At 40.3% G+C, this 18,556-nt stretch overlaps 1 protein-coding gene across 4 annotated transcripts; it reads left to right on the top strand.

Moving 5' to 3' along the window:
• Positions 1-1,018: 1,018 nt before the first annotated feature.
• On the top strand, positions 1,019-17,351 carry LACTB2 (lactamase beta 2). 4 transcript variants are annotated; one of them, XM_075705300.1, is made up of 7 exons: positions 1,019-1,140; positions 1,729-1,892; positions 3,206-3,329; positions 6,431-6,609; positions 9,245-9,393; positions 10,921-11,002; positions 16,915-17,351. In XM_075705300.1, exons 1-7 carry the CDS (start codon positions 1,019-1,021, stop codon positions 16,998-17,000), a joined length of 906 nt encoding a protein of 301 aa, XP_075561415.1. In that variant the 3' UTR covers positions 17,001-17,351. The 4 variants fall into 4 exon arrangements, with proteins under 4 accessions (XP_075561415.1, XP_075561416.1, XP_075561417.1 ...); XM_075705301.1 differs by lacking the exon at positions 16,915-17,351 and adding an exon at positions 13,700-15,956 and having other exon boundaries at positions 10,921-10,998; XM_075705302.1 differs by lacking the exon at positions 16,915-17,351 and adding an exon at positions 13,700-13,783.
• Positions 17,352-18,556: the final 1,205 nt, after the last annotated feature.

Genomic DNA, 18,556 nt, shown 5'->3' with positions numbered 1-18,556 from the left:
AACACTTTTTTGTACTTTGTATTGCTATGATCACCTTATAAATTTACATTTATTTCTTACAGGTAATACATAGGGTCTTATATAAGTATAAAACAATCAGATAATATTTGAAATTCTAATATTGGTAAAGTTGCCCACAGTAATATTACCTGCTTTAATTTCAGGTTAAATTATCTTTCTTCTTCATTTATAGGTACTTTAAGGTGGGAACAAGCCTGCTCTAATTTTTCTAACAATGCCAGTTGAAAGGCAGTTAATCAGGGGTTTGAGAGGAGACACCGCAAAGCCAAACAGGTGAACTTCAGCACCTTGCAGGATCTAGAATGAATGCTGTTTGCAAATATTACTGCTTGGACGACGGTGGCAAAACTTCAGAGAGTCACAAAATGGTGGGAAGGGACCGCTGGAGGTCACCTGCTCCAACCCCCCTGCTCAAGCAGGGCTACCTAGAGCTGGTCACCCAGGATTGTGTCCAGGCGGCTTTTGAGTATCTCCAAGGATGGCGACTCCGCAACCTCCCTGGGCAACCTGTGCCAGTGCTCGGTCACCCTCATGGTGGAAAAGCGTTTCCTGATGTTCAGAGGGAACCTCCCGTGTTTCAGTGTGTGCCCACTGCCTCCAGTCCTGCCACTAGGCCCCATGACAGAGCCTGGCTCTACCCTCCATACATCCTCCCTTCACGTATTTATATACATTGACGAGCTCTCCCAGAGCCTTCTTTTCCCCTGGCTGGACAGTCCCAGCCCTCTCGGCCTTTACTCCGCTGCACTACCGCACGGTTTGTCCCTAGAGGCCGACTTCCAAGCCCAAACCCGCCGGTGCCCCGCGGGGCCCGTGGGCCGGGGAGGAGCCACCTCCCAGCCGCCCCGCCTCCCGGCCGGGCGGAAGGCCCCGCGTCCAGCACCGGGAGGCGGAGCAGGGGGAACGGTGGCTTCCTCCTTGCCGCCCTTCTTCTTCGTCAGTGGTGCGAGGGCAGCGGAGCCGGGGAGCGGGGGATTTGAGGGGTGCTGCCGCCGAGATGGAGGCGCTGCTGCCGCGCATCGAGCAGCTGTCGGCGCGGGTGGTGCGGGTGCTGGGCTGCAACCCGGGGCCCCTGACTCTGCAGGGCACCAACACTTACCTGGTGGGCACCGGGCCCAGGTAACGACCCTGCTCGGGGGCGGCTGGAAGGGGCCGGGGCCGGGGCCGGGGCCGGGGCCGGGGCCTCGCTTGGGGCCTGTGGGCTGTCTCCGGATCGAGAGGCGGCTACCGGGGCTGTTCCGGAATCCCTTAATTAGGGGCAAAAAAAAAAAAAAAAAAAAGAGAAGGGCGGGGGAAAAAAGCAAAAATACAGCATTAAATTTTGGGGACGGGCGCCCGGAGGCGGCTTGGGCGGGCGGGATGCGGAGCCTGGGCCGGGCGGCTGGGGCGGGAGCTCTGTGAGGGGGGCGGGTGGGTGCCCGGCCCCGGGCCTGGCGGCTCCCCGGCGGTAGCTCCTGCGACTTGCCCGGGTGTCGCAAATGTGTGGACTAAATTTATTATTTATCCCCCTTAGTAAATTGTTATGCCACGGAGGTTGAGTATTATGGAGGGAAGAGGTGGCGTCTGGAATGTGGACAGATCCATACTGCCACCTCATTCCCATACAGTATTGCGTTGGTTTTTTAACATTATTTATCTGTCACATGAGCGCTCTAAATTCCCTCACTGTTTTTTTTCCTTCTTTTTTTTTTTTTGGTCCACGTGTAGAAGAGTCCTTATTGACACTGGGGAGCCATCTATTCCTGAATATATTGGCTGTTTGAAGCAGGCAATGTCACAGTTCAACATCTCAATTCAAGAAATTTTAGTGACGCACTGGCATTATGATCATTCTGGTGGAATATGTGATATCTGCACAAACATCCCTAATGGTAGGCCAGATATTTCGGATATTGTTGACAATGTTAGATACATGGCAAGATTCCTGAGTGCTTCTCTGGAAATCAGCTGGATTATTCTTCTGGAATCTCTATATAAACTACGTGTAATTTCATGGTGCTGTTGCAGTGTGTAGAATGAGAGCAACGAATAATCTGAACATTGTAGTTGTAGTACTCTAGTTTTTCTTCAATACCTGTGCATACCTTCATAGTGAATTTTCTTATGTGTGAATAATGAGAACTTAGGTTACCATCAGCAGTTTACATGATATTAAGAGAATTGAAAAAAACTTGATACTCGTTCCTTTCTACATTGACAGTAACAACAAATTGACCATTATTATCGCTTGTGTAAAAACAATGAATAACTTAGTCTCTGGAAAAGAACCATATATAACTTTGAGATTCCTTACAGCAGACCATTAGTAATTGCTAACAAATTCATAGGCCTCAGATCATGAGGGGGAAGAGGGTAGGGCAGTCTGCAGGTAAGTTCTGATCTAAAAATGTGTGTTTCATGTTGATCAAGTCAGACATTTCTGCTTTAGTATCTGGAAGAGCATAAGCAGTATGGATCATGTGGTGGTTCTTAGCATCATTGGACTTTGTCACAAACTTTGTCACAGGCTTTTATCAGATTTTGTAAAGTTGCCAGGTGCTTATCTGCAAAGAAGCCTGGGCACTACTGAAAACAACATTGGTGTCTTTGTGAGGATTTTGGTCTTGTCAACCCATGAGCATGGTTGTAAAGACTAGCAAGAGATATAAATACCTTTCTGGGTTGCTATCCATAGCTATTCCAGCCAAGGCATTCACAGTTCATGCACAGTTCAGAACGATAGACACTGAGGGAAGTTGCAGGTCAAAAAGCCTCCACCCAGTGTTAGGCAAATGTTGAGTGGTGCTTCTGTGAATCATAATGCAGAACGTGAGCACAGAAATCTTAGTCTTGTTGTAGAAGCTGGGGGGTCTTGGCTCTTGATGAGTCAAGAAGGAACATCTGTAAAATATAATAATTACTGACATTTCTTTATTAATTTCACTTGTCCTTTTTCGTCTTCAAAATTGCTGCTGGTACTGAGTACAGTATTCAGATTCAGTGGCTTTCACTATTAAGTGTTTTTGGCTCTGGAATAAGGTTGCTTTATAAACATAAAGTTTCTGTACAGGATTTCTTGTTTCTAGTTTTGTATTCATACTGTGTAATAATTAATAGTACTTGTTCAAAAAGTAGCCTTTCTATGGAATTAGCTTTGTTAGTGACAAATTCAAAGCATCATTTTCTTTGCTATTTCTTTAAATAGACTCTGAATATCGCATCTGTAAGCTTCCTCGTGTCCCTCACCGTGAAGAAATAATACAAGGAGGACATAAATATTTTTATCTTAAAGAGGGAGATGTGATACAGACAGAGGGAGCCACACTCAGGTAAACACCAATTTCTGCAAGTTTGCTGGATCACTTTTTTCTTCAGAATTCTGACATGTGCATGTAACCTAACTTCTAATGATTGGCAATCCATACATCTAATCTTTTCAACACTTACACATGCAGACTTCCTATCATGATCCAGCAGGGTATGTTTATATGAATAAATTGTTTTTATGAATGAGGATTATCAGGAATTAGCCTTTGGTTTTTGGCCTCAGCAGAGAAATTAAGGACACTTCCCCTGAAAAACTTTTCTCCAGGATCAAATAGGATTTTACATACTTTTTCATCATAGAATCATAGAATGCTTTGGGTTGGAAGGGACCTTTAGAGGTCATCTAGCCCAACCCCCCTGCACTGAGCAGGGACAGCTTTAACCAGATCAGGTTGCTCAGAGCCCCATCCAACCTGACCTTGAATGTTGCCAGGGATGGGGCCTCCACCACCTCTCTGGGCAACCTGTGCCAGTGCTTGACCACCCTCATTGTAAAAAATTTCTTTCTAATGTCTAGTCTAGATCTACCTTCCTTTAGTTTAAAACCATTATTCCTTGTCCTGTCACAACAGGCCTTGTTAAAAAGATTCTCCCCATCCTTCCTGTAGGCCCCCTTTAAGTACTGAAAGGCTGCAATAAGGTCTCCTCACAGCCTTCTCTTCCCCAGGATAAACAACCCCAACTCTCTCAGCCTGGCCTCGTAGGAGAGGTGCTCCAGCCCTCGGATCGTTTTGGTGGCCCTCCTCTGGACCCGCTCCAACAGGTCCAGTGTCCTTCTTGTGCTGAGGGCCCCAGAGCTGAACGCAGTACTCCAGATGAGGTCTCACCAGAGCAGAGTAGAGGGGCAGAATCACCTCCCTCGACCTGCTGGCCACGCTTCTTTTGATGTAGCCCAGGGTACAGTTGGCTTTCTGGGCTGCAAGGGGACATTGCCGGCTCATGTCCGGCTTTTCATCCACCAGTACCCCCAAGTCCTTCTCTGCAGGGTTGCTCTCAATCCCTTCATCCCCCAGCCTGTATTGATACTGGGGGTTGCCCCGTCCCAGGTGCAGGACCTTGCATTTGGCTTTGTTGAACCTCATGAGGTTCACACAGGCCCACCTCTCCAGCTTGTCCAGGTCTCTTTGGATGGCATCTCGTCCTCCTGGCGTGTGAACCGCACCACTCAGCTTGGTGTCATCTGCAATCTTGCTGAGGGTGCACTCAATCCCACTGTCTATGTCATTGATGAAGATGTTAAACAGCACCGGTCCCAGTACGGACCCCTGAGGGATCACTCTTAGATAAGTAGTTTATTATTAAAGTTGATACTTTTGGGGAAGTTTATGGTAGTCTGGATGGATTATTTAGCATGCTTTTCTTTTTACTTTGAAAATATTTCCCAAGGAGACACTAAAACATTTAATACTTACAATGTTAAATTTTAAACCTTTAATCTGTCAGGTTCTTGTGGGGTAGACAGCATATTGCCTGTCTTGTTAGCATGAATGAGTCTGAAACAGAAAGCCACTCTGCCTTACGCAAACACACACGCACACACACTTAAAAGATCTGACCACTCTGTTTCCAGAGTTCTTTCATTAACAAGGCATTACTCTTCTAAGGACAAATTTTGTTTGTTTTCCTTGGTTTAGGTGTGAATTATATCCCACTTGTAGAATATGCCAGCTGGCTGATTGGAAGAAAAAATGTAAAAATAAAGGATATACTTGACCAAAAGCACTTTATTTTGTTAGTGTAAAAAAAAAAAAAATACATGGAGACTATTATATTGAATATTGAAGACCTGTCACTACCCTAAGTGTCCCATGTTTGGACAAAATCAATTTAGAGATAGAAAACAACTTGGTAAATTTGAGTCCAAGTAGGACAGGGGTGGCTGATTTTGAAGTTTGGGGTAATGGAGCCAAACTTTATACTTGGTTAAAAGCAGGTATTCTCACCCAGTTAATTCAGTAAGCACTTTAAGGATACTCCTAGATCTACCACTGGTTCCAAAATAGCAGTATCTGCATGTTAAATTTTAGTTTGCAGCCTTCAAGTTTTCAAGGTATGCCAGGCAGTGTTGGGTTCTTTTTCCTTTGTTTTTCCATGTTAGTGGTTAAGCTTCCTCATAAAGTTTCATCAGGAACTGGAGGACACCACTTCCTACAACGGCAAGCTGCAAACCGTCAGCTTGATTTTTACGTTGCCTATGCAGGGCAATGGCCCACCTGCTTTCTGCTGAACTCAGTACGAGCTGTAAAGTCATTGCATCAGATGGTGCTGCGCTTCTGGCCTTCCAAACCTGCACTTGAGGTGGCTGGGTGCTGTTTAGCATTGGCCTGTACACCATGCTTGGCACCAGCTCTGTCAGTTCCTGATCACTACTTTGATGCATCTGCCATTAACAAGATTTCAGCAGTGATGCTGGTCTGAGTTGCCTACTTCCAGTTTGAATCAGCCTCAGTGTGAGGCCTTCTGCCTTTCCAAAATTGTAGTGAAAGGACACTGCAGTGCAGCTCCTTAGCAGCTCAGGTTACTATATACATACCAACTGTCTGTTCCCCCTTTGCTGCATTCTAATGCTGTGGGGTCCTAAATCCTTACCATTCAGATGTTTAACAACCTGCACGTAGAACAGCTGAAAGACCATGATTCCTTGTTGTATCTGACAGCTCTGCTCCACTGTGTCATGGGGCTTTCAGGGAAAAATAAATTCTGGGAGACAGAACTTTATCTGGGTTGGGTCCAGAAGTTTATAGTTAACTTCACACATGTGAATTTTTCTTTTTTAAAGCTTCAGAGTAAAGTCCGCTATAACACAAATTCTACATGACCAGCCAGCTCCCTTAATGCACTTTTATTATGTGTGTCATGTAGGTAAAAGCACATTAAAGATGATGATCTGTGTCCTCTACGTGGTATAAGAAAATGGACTGGGATTACACAAAATGATACCCTGTTTACATCGACATTTTAGCCTTTTTTGGTCTATTTTTTTCTGGTTCTTGTTGAGGGCTACTTTATAATTTCATCATCATTCGTTTCCAGCTTCTGAAAACGAAGCATATAGATGCTGTGTAAAAAAACTTATGCTTTTTTGTTGTTGTTCTTTAAACAGAGTTTTACATACGCCTGGACACACTGATGATCATATGGCTTTACATCTAGAAGAAGAAAATGCTGTGTTTTCCGGTGACTGTATTTTAGGGCAAGGAACAACAGTAGTTGAAGACCTGCATGATTACATGAAAACTTTGAAAAGGTTGTTACAAATGGAAGTAGATTTAATATATCCAGGTAGGTGGTTCTATTTTTAACTGCTCTGTTTTACTATGTAATATCTAAATATCTCCTTAACTACTATTACTAATGTAACAATTCAGGTTCATTACTTAATATATGTCCAGTGCTAAGCTAACTTTATGGCATGGTGGTTTGCAAGACTTGAAAAATTTTCAGCGATAGATATCTTTCCTTCCTGAGATTTCTCCATTTGAGAGTGAATCTTGTGCTTCTGTGACCAAAGCCTACAGAGGCCAGAATCTTTCACTGTTGGAATCATATAAGAAATTTTCTTTTCTTATGTTTTCTTATGTTACTCTGTCCATGTGCCTTAATGTTACCCTGGAAGAAAAAATAATAGTTGTTCTTTTGGTCCTTTGCATCCCCACATACACTGCCAATGTGAGTGACGTGGTAATGTTTTTTGAGAGAGATATCTGTCCTTTGCAGCACAGATTAATCACAAATTCATCTTGGAAAGCTGCAGAACTGTCAAATGGTTTTTAGTTAATGACTTAGCTTGAATTTGAACAAGAGCCAAGAGGTCAAACAGCATGTTCTAAAAATAAGTCACCGATTCATTCAGTCTATGACTTTGCTTCAATTTTTTTCCTGTATCTCCCCCAAACCTTGGAAATGCATTTACTTTTCATATAAACCACGTGTCTATTGACAAGGCTGGATTTTAAGAATTCATTAGGTAACTAAGGTTTAAGCTCCTCATTTGCTTTTTTCAGAGCTACATCTCAGGATTTTTTCTGACTTAGTGTTTCATCATCTTCAACTTGTCATTCTGAGCAACTGTGTCTGCATTCTCAGTTCTGTCTTCCGCCATTAGCCATCTACGTTTAGCCTACATAACCAAATCTGGTTTGTGTTCATTCTTACAATATGCTTCTTTTGAAGTAGGTGTTCTTTAAGTGCTTTACGATGTAAGCATAACAATGTATTTAAGAAAAATATAATTCCATAGATATGGAGGCTGACACAGACAGAAATAGTGACTTGCTCATAGTTACTGACTTAACTACTGGCAAAACTAAGAGTATTTTAGCCTCCAGAATCTCAATCTGTTGATCAGTCAAGCATTCTACTTACTTTCTTAAATATCTGCAAAACACAGTCTGTTCCTCTAATTGAATTTCTGCCTTCCAAAACCCCATATATGCCAAATTCTATTGGGTTTATCAGTTTTATCTGTTGTATTTCACGCTCTCCTTAATCATTAGTTACCTAGATAACACATTCACCAAGGCTGAATGTTTGTCAGTTGCCTTTTTTCTATAAGGTGCCTGTCCTCAGGCAAAATAAGCTCTGATTTTAAAAGCCTTAAAACTAAAAACCCTTTTAGTCAGTTAACCCAAAAGAAGAAGTAAAGAATATGATGATTTTTTAAAAGTAGTCAGAGAACCTCAAAAGAAACTCTCTGTTTTGTATGATACCCAATAACTTCTAAAAGAAAGCTATTATTTTTACAGTAGTTTCTGTTCTACTCATTTTATAAATTACTTGGAATTTAGACTGGCAGATCTGGAAGTTGCTGATGCTACTTCAGGTGAGGTATACAGGCAAAGAAATAGGAAACCTTGCTATAAAAAGCATGTGACAAATATTCATGCAAGTAAATTTCTCTATAGGTAAAACATTAGGTTTAATTTCTGTGCGTGTATCTCTCATGTCTGAAAAATACTTTCACTTCATCTGCCACTTTAGTGTGTCATGAGGCAGTATTTGATTTTTCCACAAAGGTTAGTGCTTTACCAGTTAAGCCTTTTTCTAATTTGATTCAAAGTTGAACATTTCTGATCTGCCACAATAAGTCCAGGAAAAGACATGTGTGTTTCGTTTATTAACCAGCCAGACATAAAATGATCTATATATAACCTTCCTTGTGCATTGCTTATTCTTGCCCTGACACATTCAGATTGGCTCACTGATTTGTCTTCTATTAATTTTTTTGATCAGACTTACGAAAGTATGTTCTTAGGGGAATAAAGTACAGTGTGTGAGTTTTGAAAATCTGTCCTGGAAAATTTATCTGTCACAATTAAAGATGTTAATTCTCTCGCCTCTGTGTTTGCTCAATAGCCCTACAACAGGACAGTAGCATGAGTCCTTTGCTTCAGCCACTACTGTTCAAAGACTGGTATCAGTTTAAATCATCAGTATCAATATCCTTTGGGGAGAGTGAGACAGGCAGACAGAGGTGATATAATAATCTGAATCTCATCTTTCAAATCTGTTCAGCAGTGAACTCCTTTCCTTTTGTTTTTTAATAGCCTGAAGTAGTCTTTCCTTGCTTTCCTTATTCTATCTGAAGTAGTCCCTTTCCCCATTCAGACTTTTCAGATCCTAATTCTTCCTTTCCATCTTAATGCTTTTCAGTTGCAGACTGTGGTGCAGACATTCAAACTGAATTCTGGCCTATTTGGGGGGGACGACAACGACACCAAACCAAAAACCATGCAAAGAGTGTCTTACAATTTAACATCAAGGATACTCTGACAGGGCGGTGTGTATAGGTGCTGCTCCCTTCTTACGACTTTTAAGTCTACCAGACTTTACTTAAGGATGATGCAATTATTTATTCAATAACATACTTAATTCCAAATTTAAGTAATAGTGCTCTGGTACATGTGTTTTGATTTAGGTCATGGCCCAGTAGTACGTGATGTAGGTGCTAGAATCCGAGGCTACATTTCTCACCGAACAGCACGTGAACAGCAAATTCTAAATGTTTTGCAGAAGAATGCTGGAAAATCATATACATCCTTGGAGCTTGTAAAGATAGTATATGAGGTAATTGTTGATTAAAAGTTTTTAGATCAAACTAAAGAAAATTGAGGTTACGTTGATAAAATTGTATGTAACAGTTTTAAATATTTGAGTGAAGACCACGGTGGCTTTTTAAAAGAGGAAAAAAAAGAAAAAATTTCTGCTTGTTCAGAATTCATATATGACTGCACATTTAAATTGTATTGTTTGAGCAGTTCATTGGAGTGGGGCCCAGATGATGCTTATGAACTTCTTATTTCGGTGTCTAGATGGTCCTAAGCACTGTTTCATACGACCAAGCGAAAATAAAGTTGAGGTGCTTGATTCTAAGGGAAGAGTGTGAGATGACTGTTAATTTTTGATTTGTCAAAGTGTGTTTGGAGTCTCCGGAAAGATTGGTTAAAACTTCTACTTCCTGATTCATCAGTCTGCAGGAGGATGCAGGTGAACTGCAGTTTCAAAGAGATGGATATTGCACTCAGAAGTTGGGCAGCTTGCGTGTGTCATTAGACAGGCATAAGAGTACTTTTTCACTATTTCATCGTTCTTCATGTAACCTCAGTAATTTGTACATGTGGTATGGGGGTTGCCATGGTTTGGTTTGTGAACAGGTCTGTAACAGCTTCACAACTCATTTGTCATGGTTCTGCTGATCCCCAGTTTCCAAAAGAAAGACTATGTCACATTGAACGTTTTGTGATGCTGAAGTACCGTTACCTGTGGCTGTTTAGCTCCTGCAGTTTTCCTGCCTGAACAACTACATTTTTTAAGTATACAGTCATTCACATGTTTCTGTAGATCACAAACCACTTGTCCTATCGCTGTAAGAATTTTTTCAGTACTACTAAACCTTTCATATTAAAAAAGAAGTATAATCTTTCAAAGTTTTTTTTAAAGATTCACAACTTACTGAGCTAGTTTTCTAGTGACTTTTCCTGCCAGACTCTTGTTATTTGGAGAAGAGCTTTTTAATTTTCAAAAAGAAGGCTTTACTTTTACAAAGATAGTGCTGGAGAGGGGGATTTTGAGAAATGTTACTGGTTTTTACCTTATGAGCATTGGGAAATTTTAAGAGACATTTTGTCCTCCTAAAGCTGTTGTATTTTTAAATTGTTTACTCATTTACAGATACTGATTGTTAAGGATATTTAAACCCACGCAAATATTGTCATGGAATAGAAGTGATAGGTATCTGTGGAGAAATGCAGCTTTAAATTTGTCTTTAAAAATGTTCAGCTACACTGATAACCCAGTGCAGACCAAGCTCAGAAGAGCACAGCCTTCTTAGTGTTGGCCAAAGTTTGCATAATGCAAATGGATAATGCAAAAAATTAGCAAAGTAAACAAAAGTGTGTTATTAGGCTACTAGTTTAACTGGTGTGAAATTGATTTACTAATTTCAGTTTGTTGTCATTATATAACTAACGGAATGTTCAACATGGCAATTCAGGAGAGGAAAATCTATGTTAATAAACTATGAGTTCTGTCTATTGAAAAAATAGTTGGGAGATATTTAAACAAATACGAAATGCATATTTGTGTTTCCATTAGGAGATCCCTGAAAATTTACATCCAGCAGCAGAATGGAACCTTATGGTCCACTTGCTGAAGTTGGAAAAAGAAGGAAAAGTGGGTAAGTTGTGGATGGAGGGGTGGAAGGAGGGTAATTTTCATTTTGATTTTCTATGTACTGTTTCTCATTATATTTTAGTACATTGTTTCCTGGGGGGGGGAAAAAATGCAATTAGTTGTAGTAGCTGTCCTTCAGACAATTTGAAGTAGGATTATATACAAAAAGCCTATGATTATACGGTATTTCCAAACTTTTAGAAAATATTCTGTAAAGTATTTCTGACATGCTTAGAGCACAGATTATTGCAATGCATATACCTTTAAATTTTGATTTAAAACATACCATGGAATACATTCATAATGCTAGCATTTATACCTTTGTGTATTTTCTGAAATTCATACCTAAATACGCACGCACATAGCATTTTATGGGATTACACTTTATCTTTCTGCCTTTCCTAAATGTGTATTGTTGTATATATGTGTTCTAGAGATGGTTACAGTCATTCAGTGTAAATTTTTACAATTTCTGATTTGTACAGTACTTAAGTAGAGCAACTATATTTAGTTTGCTGGTTTTGCATTTTGCCTTTACTTTTAATGAACAAGGTGAAGTATTCTGTTTCTGTAATGGCATGTGCATTTGGAAACCTTACTCAGCCAGAAGCTAAGGAAAATATTTTCTTTCTGTACATTACATAACTGCACCCAGGACTATACTTACAAGTAAATAATTATACGAATATTTAAAACTGTTTCAGATTTTCAGCATTTACCAACCTGAATAACAACATGAAATTAGTGTATTTTTTCCAAGGTAGACCTGTTTATTTTAATGATAAATCAGCTACTAGGTACTAATTGTTTGAACAACTGAGACTTAATTTTTGTAATTCAAAGAAAATAGACTAGAGTCACATGAATACAGTCATTACTGAAGCTCAGAAAATGATGTCTTTAAGCATATTTTGTGCAGAATGCCATGGAAGCTTACCAACAGGATATGTACTGCGCCAGCTTTTAAATGTGATCTCAATTCTTGGCTATTAACATACATTATTGGCCTACATATTCCTCCAGTTTGGCTCCACAAGATTCCTCTGGGGTATCAGATGCTATTGACTATTTATCCCTTCCCTTTCACTGCCAAAGTAGCTCAAGCAACAGCATTTTCTGTTTAGATGAAGTAGTGCATAACTTAACTTTCTCTTTAAAGGTAGGTTTGCAGTCTCTCCTACAGAAGACTGTGTGTACACATCTTAAATGTCCAGGAATTAATTTGTCTGAGTAAGCTAGTGACTTTCAACTGTTAAGCCAGTTTTTTTGTTGGGTTTTTTGTGGGTTTTTTTCCCCAAACACACTTTTCATGCTTACTGGACAAAAATAGCGCAGCTTTCCTCAGAAACCACCTTTGAATTTTGAAGAGACAGCAGACACAGAGCTTCAGTCAGATATCTGTTCACAAAGTAGCAACTGCTTGAAATTATTGAAAAGTTTAAATAACTTGAGGAGATACCAATCAGAATTGTTGTGATTCTTCTACTCTGGCTGGAGGTCCTTGATTCAGGTGTGTGCTCCTGCTTTCCACGAAGCACAAGAAGTGCCCTTTAAAGTTGTTTGGTTTGGTTTGGTTTTTAATCGTCAGGTTGTGCTCACAGAGGAGGAGGAAAGCAACCTCATCAGAACACTTGGGGTTTTCCTGTGCTGACCTCTGCCGTGTGGAAACAGTTGTTAATTTTTTTAAATACAAGCTTAGACCCAGATCCATGATAAACACTTAACACCGTATGACCTTTTGTCAGTTTTTCAGTTCAAATTAAGGACATCTGTTAAGGAAAACTGATTCTGTTGGTTCTGAGCATGTAGCATACAAATGCTTGCGTACTCATGTTACCTGTTCATTTGGTTTTGATAATGGTGTCCTTTCCACATAGTCTGAGTTGCAGTATTTCAAGTTTTGTTCTCATTATGGAAGACTTGAGTGGCAGTCATAACACTGTCTGCTTAATTTTCACAAAATTTTTTTCCAAAGAAACACGTTGTCAGTATCAGTAATGAATGTGATGGGCGTGTTACAATGTTACGAGAGAGCTGCTCCATGCAAATTATGGCCATATGCTGTGTGCTGCAGTCATTAATTCACCACTTCATTCCAGGGCTTGCAGTGTATGTTGGTGCATAACTTTTATCACTTCAGTTAGGAGTGATACTGCCTTTACCGATTTGCTTTTTCTCACTTTAAACAGAAAAATAATGTCTTGTATACAGGAGCATGGCACAATGTGCGTATGTAAGCTTTCTCCCATGTTTGGATCCAAATATCTTGCTCATTGTTTCACATTTTTAAAACACAGCTGGCGAAGAGATAAAAATAATTTACTGTTCTTAATTTAGCAGCACAGATTTTTTTTCTCTAAAGTTCATAAAATTCAGAAAATGCAACAAATGCTCTGCTACCTCAAATCTTCTAATATCTAGAAATTTTAATATTCTGAACTTTAAATAACTGTGGGATTATTAAACCTTTTTGTTAATCATTCTTCATATTGCTAGCTTACATTGTGAAACAGTTAATGTTTATCATCTTCTATTAAAACTCAACATTGGCCTGAAGGAAACAGTTCCAATAGTTTTAATTTAAAAATTACATGTACAGACATACATATGCGTGTACAGGTTAAGTTTGAGATAGTCTGATGTTTATATATAGCATCTAGGTGTTAGTTTGTGACTTACTATGGTCTTATTTTCTTAACAGTATGTGAGGCGTCTCCCAGCGTCAGATGGAGAAGCAATTTATAAGTTTTGCAAGATTGCTCAAGAAGATTTTTAATCTACACAGTTGCTGCAGGAAAAAAATACATTGATGAGCTCAGACGATACATAAAATAAGAACTAATTCTTCCTTCTTTTTTTAAAAAAAGTGGTAACACAAGTTTAAAGCAATGTTACAGTCAGTTAACTAACGCTTTTTCGTATTCTGCTTTGTGGGAATTTAAAAAAAAAAACCTGATAGGTAGGTGCTGAGTTAATAAAATGGAATGAGTGTGAAGAGATGAATGGTACCTCTGTTATAAAATACCTAGCTTTATCATCGGTGGCAGGAGACAAATAGCAAGGCCTTATAGAATTAATATTGCAATATATTAAAGCAATATTATAAACTTAATAAATCAGATATATTAAAAAATACCTAGTAAAAGGAATAGAAAAGATGTGATTCTAAACCTGTTTTCATTTGCTTGTGCTTTTCAAAAAGTGATTTTTTCTAGTAAGTTATCTGAACATTCTAAAAACCGAGTTAGTTTTGTTAACAGATGTAAATACTGGGGTTAATACTCCTTTTCTAATCTGGCTGCCTGTGCACATCTTTGCTGGTTGTTCTCTGGAACAGGTTTTAACAAACGCTGAAAGTAATTCCAGACTTCTCTGTTTTCTGGTGGAAACACCATTTCTATAGAATTAATTCAAAGGATTCATTAATTTTAACTAATCAAAGTCAAAAAATGCACAGAGTTGGAGCAGACCCTTAAATGCCTTATAAGATTCTGCAAGAATATGATGAAAAAAGCTGTATAAATTGATATGTATTACACACCGTATGAAGTTAAGTTTGTCTTATCACTTTATAACTAACAAGCTTCAAGTTTTGCTATTAAATCCATTTAGACTACAAATATTTTAACTAAGGGTTGTATTTGGTTGTAAGATACTGAATAGTGTATTAAAGTACAATGTTTGAAGATTAACTGCAAGTTCAGTTTTCTGTGTAGCTTAACCTTTCAGAATAGCGTATAAATATTTGCATTACTTTGTGTATTCAAAGTGTGTGAAGTTTTTGTGATTTATGCACTTCTTTTTTAACGCTGGCTCAACCCCAACTAGATATGAGATGTTTGAAAGTACCGAAGACAAATATATGTCCTTGAAAATCCTTGAAAACCTTTTACCATTCAATCCTGTACCTTCATTTGTGAAACATGCATATGTTTGGGTGTTTAAGTCATGTCTTAATAATTATCATTATTTTATGAAGTTGATGGCATTTGTTCTGATCAGCTGAGCCAAATCCAATACAAAAATACTCCAAGGAACAGCAATCCAAAACTGAAATCATATTCTGAAGTAGTAAACAGACCCCTGAAGAGGAGAAATAATAATTTTCTGCTCTATGAAATGATGCTTTTTGCAAACTTCATCGATGTGTTTTTTGGCCACATCATGGCCCTTGCTCACTCTTAACTTTCTGTGCAGTGCCATTTTGGGGTCTTTTTCAGGTCTCCTAGTTTTTCTTCCTTTTATATTTTATGTTTACTTGCATTTTTCCATTTCAGCCACTTTTTTTTTTTTTCCCCTCCTCCCATAAACCTTATTTTTTTCAATTCCTTTTGGATTGTTTCTGTCTTCATAATTACTCAGAAGCTTTCACATGGACTTCTTGCCATTAATAATTACTGTTTTCCTGTAGCTATTTCATGAATTTATAGTTACCTTTTCCATTGTTATGAATAAAAAGGTAATTATCACTGTTTTCTTTTTAAAAATCTTAATTCACATGCTCTGAATGATGTCATTTTGCTTCAGGAAAACAGAAAGATAGTGAAATGGCACAGTTTTCTGTCATGAGGTCTGAGAACCTAAGCCAGCAGGAAACGAGTATGAAGAGGTGATGTCTCATTAACCTTGTGAGCTAAAGAAGAAATCTACTGGCAGGCAAAATGTCACTGAACCATTTTCTTCTGTTTTACTATACTTAATTTTTAAATACATGGAAATGGCTTTAGAATTCAGTTAAAGTATTGTTGGAATTTGCAGGCAGCAAAGAAAGGAAGAGGATACAAATTGGGGAATTCCGTGTTCTGTGCTGTGCTGCAGCAAATTCTCAAAAAATGAGGGAAATTGCAGTTTAACCAGACTTGCCATTAATGATTGTGCATGGTGTTTCTGGAATATTAAAAGCAGAGATTGCGCTGTTACTAAGATGTATATACAATAAAGGATACTTAAATCAGCTATGACATGCTGTAGAAATCTTAAAGACTCCTTGTTGATTATGAGATTATTAATCAGGAGTGTTTGTTTATTTAAAAATGGAATGGTAATGTAAGCTGTATGCCATGTGTATAAAAATGGGGATTAGCCTATTTACATCTCTTGTACTGAATACGTTCATCTGTGCAGAATGCATTAAAAGCGAAGAATAAAAACAGGAGAAGGGGCAATTTCTGTCTCATCAAGCTAGAAGGGCAAATGCTGTTTGCTGCATTAACTTTTAAACAGCTGGGGACAGAAGCTGGAAGAAGCACAAATTGTATTTCCAGCCTTCCTGCCAGCTAGTTTTAAGATCCTGTCCTGAGAGGCAGCATCATTTAATAGGTTTAAGACCTAGGAAAGAAGTCTGATGGTAGTTATAAACTTTTTTGGGTTTTCTCTTCTGTTTCTTGCTAACTTCCTTATTTACATTTTGTTTAAAATGTGGTTCGTGGTTATATCTTTAACGATGTTTGATGACAAATGAATTCAGGAAGGGCATTGTTCTGTTTGTATCTGTTACTGTGGGTGCAGTAATACGTTTACTACCCAATCCCCCACACTCTTGCCACCTGAAACAGTGTATTGGGTTTGCGTGGCAAGGTTTTGGCAGTGGGGGGGGCCACAGGAGTGACTTCTGTGAGAAGATGCCAGAAGCCTCCCCCATTTCAGACTGTCGGGAACTTCCTTCCTAAATGATGTGATCGTTTTGAGGCCTAGTATTTCAAAATACGGACATCTGGAAAGAAACCTGGCAAATGCAGACCAGCAACCCATTGGCAAGAAGCAGTCTGAGGGCTGATGGTCTCAGGTGGTTTAGATCATCCCACTTTGCCTAAAGAGCCGTAAGAAACATCATGTGGCAGAAGAGGACACTCCAAAGAAAGCAAGCTGTGGAAACTGTTCAGAGGAAGCAACAGGTTGCCTTGTTTTCCATTTCAGTACAGCCGTTGACACTATATCATCAGGACAAACACAATGACAAGTTGAAACCAAGGAGCTCTGTGCCTGTAGGAGAGGACTTCTAGCCAGACACCCGGCACTTGCTGATGACAGCTTGAGGAAAGGAGGTCTTGTCCCAGTTAAGTCCTCTTTGTTATGTTCTGTGGTGGTGAGATGACCCGATTTCTTTTAAGGCTGAGGTGGGAAATGGGTGCAAGACTACCCTGCAGAAAGGATTCAAATTCTTATCCCAACCCGATGTACTTCACGGGTGCAGTATGTTACATCCATGATTACGTGGTGTGCAATCAGGGATTTACTTTCACATTGTTATTGTTGAAGCAATGTTGTTCTTACTTTGGACTTAGAAAATACTGGTGTGGCCAGGGCATGAAGAGATTTCTAAGATATAAAACATCTTGGGACTGAAATATGAATGCTTGTTCTCTTTAAACTTTTGTTTAAACTTTTTCTTTTGTAGTTAAGAAAGAATCTCCAGCAGTGAAGGGAAAAATTTCTGTAGCCTTTTCTATATTTTTAAGTACCCCATATCATCTGCAGGTACCAGGTATCCCTGGCTCATGATTTAATAAATTCATACAAAACCTCTGAGCCATGTTCACAGCAGATGAAGGTGTTTCACAGTTGAAAAAGCTGGTCATACATTAATCAGTCTGTTCCGTGAGTCACTCGTGGCTCCATATAGTAGGAAGAAACCAACCTATTAAAAACACTTCATACAGTGTATTTAGTGCACACTATCCATTCGGGCAAGGCAAAGCCCTACCAAACAGTTGTGCCTTAACCTCTTACCCTGTGTTTGTTAGCTGCTGGCAGCAAAAGCTGTTGTAACAAGGCTAGACTTCAGCCATACATTACTCCTTTTCTGGATCTTTCTTCTCCGCATATCTGTCGGGAGTATCTGTCAGCCAGAAGCTTTAATAAATAAAAGTAGCATGAATTTGGGGGGCTTTGAAGGACAGCTCAGCTCGGCCTGGGTGTTTTCTGTGTCAGTGTCGATTTTGCAGACCTCTTCATCTGTTTTAGCTTGGTAACAGCTTTCTGCGTTTGGGTTGGGTTTTTTTTTTTTAGTCTACATCTAACCTCCCTTTTCATGTCTCTTCCTTCTATACTGCCCGGTTAGCTTTTCTTCCCTTCTGCTTTCATGTCGCTGGCGTCCTTGTTACTGTTACTCGGACAAGGTATGTTCTCGCTGGCCGTACGGTGTCCTGTCAGCAGCCGGGAGGGCAGGAGCCAGCCCGGGGAAAGCTGCACCTTGCGGCTGCGCCTCAGCCGCGAACCGGCGAGGGCGGCTGCTGCGGGCGCCCCCGGGCTGGGCGCCCACCCTCCAGCCGCCGCGGGCCTGGCGGCCACAGAACCTGGCCAGAGCCCCCGGGGGAGGAGGAAGAAATCAGAGGTGAACCTGGCCGGCGGGGAGCGGGGCAGCGGAGTCCGGCGCGGCCCTGCGGGCACCCACCGCCGCGGGGGCGGCCCGCCCCGACAGCCGCTGCCCGGGAGGGCGCGGGCTCCGCTTGCCCCGCAGCGCGGCCGCCTCCTCCGCGACCCCGGCGGGACCCACGGCCATTTTCTGTCGCCGCTGCCCCGATGGCAGAGGGGACCCGAGGCGGCGCCCACGGCGGGC

The sequence above is a fragment of the Pelecanus crispus genome, chromosome 2 (assembly GCF_030463565.1).
Source record: "Pelecanus crispus isolate bPelCri1 chromosome 2, bPelCri1.pri, whole genome shotgun sequence".
Taxonomy (NCBI): Eukaryota; Metazoa; Chordata; class Aves; order Pelecaniformes; family Pelecanidae; genus Pelecanus; species Pelecanus crispus.
The sequence above is the reverse complement of the archived record's forward strand: the minus strand, read 5'-3'. Positions and strand labels throughout refer to the sequence as shown.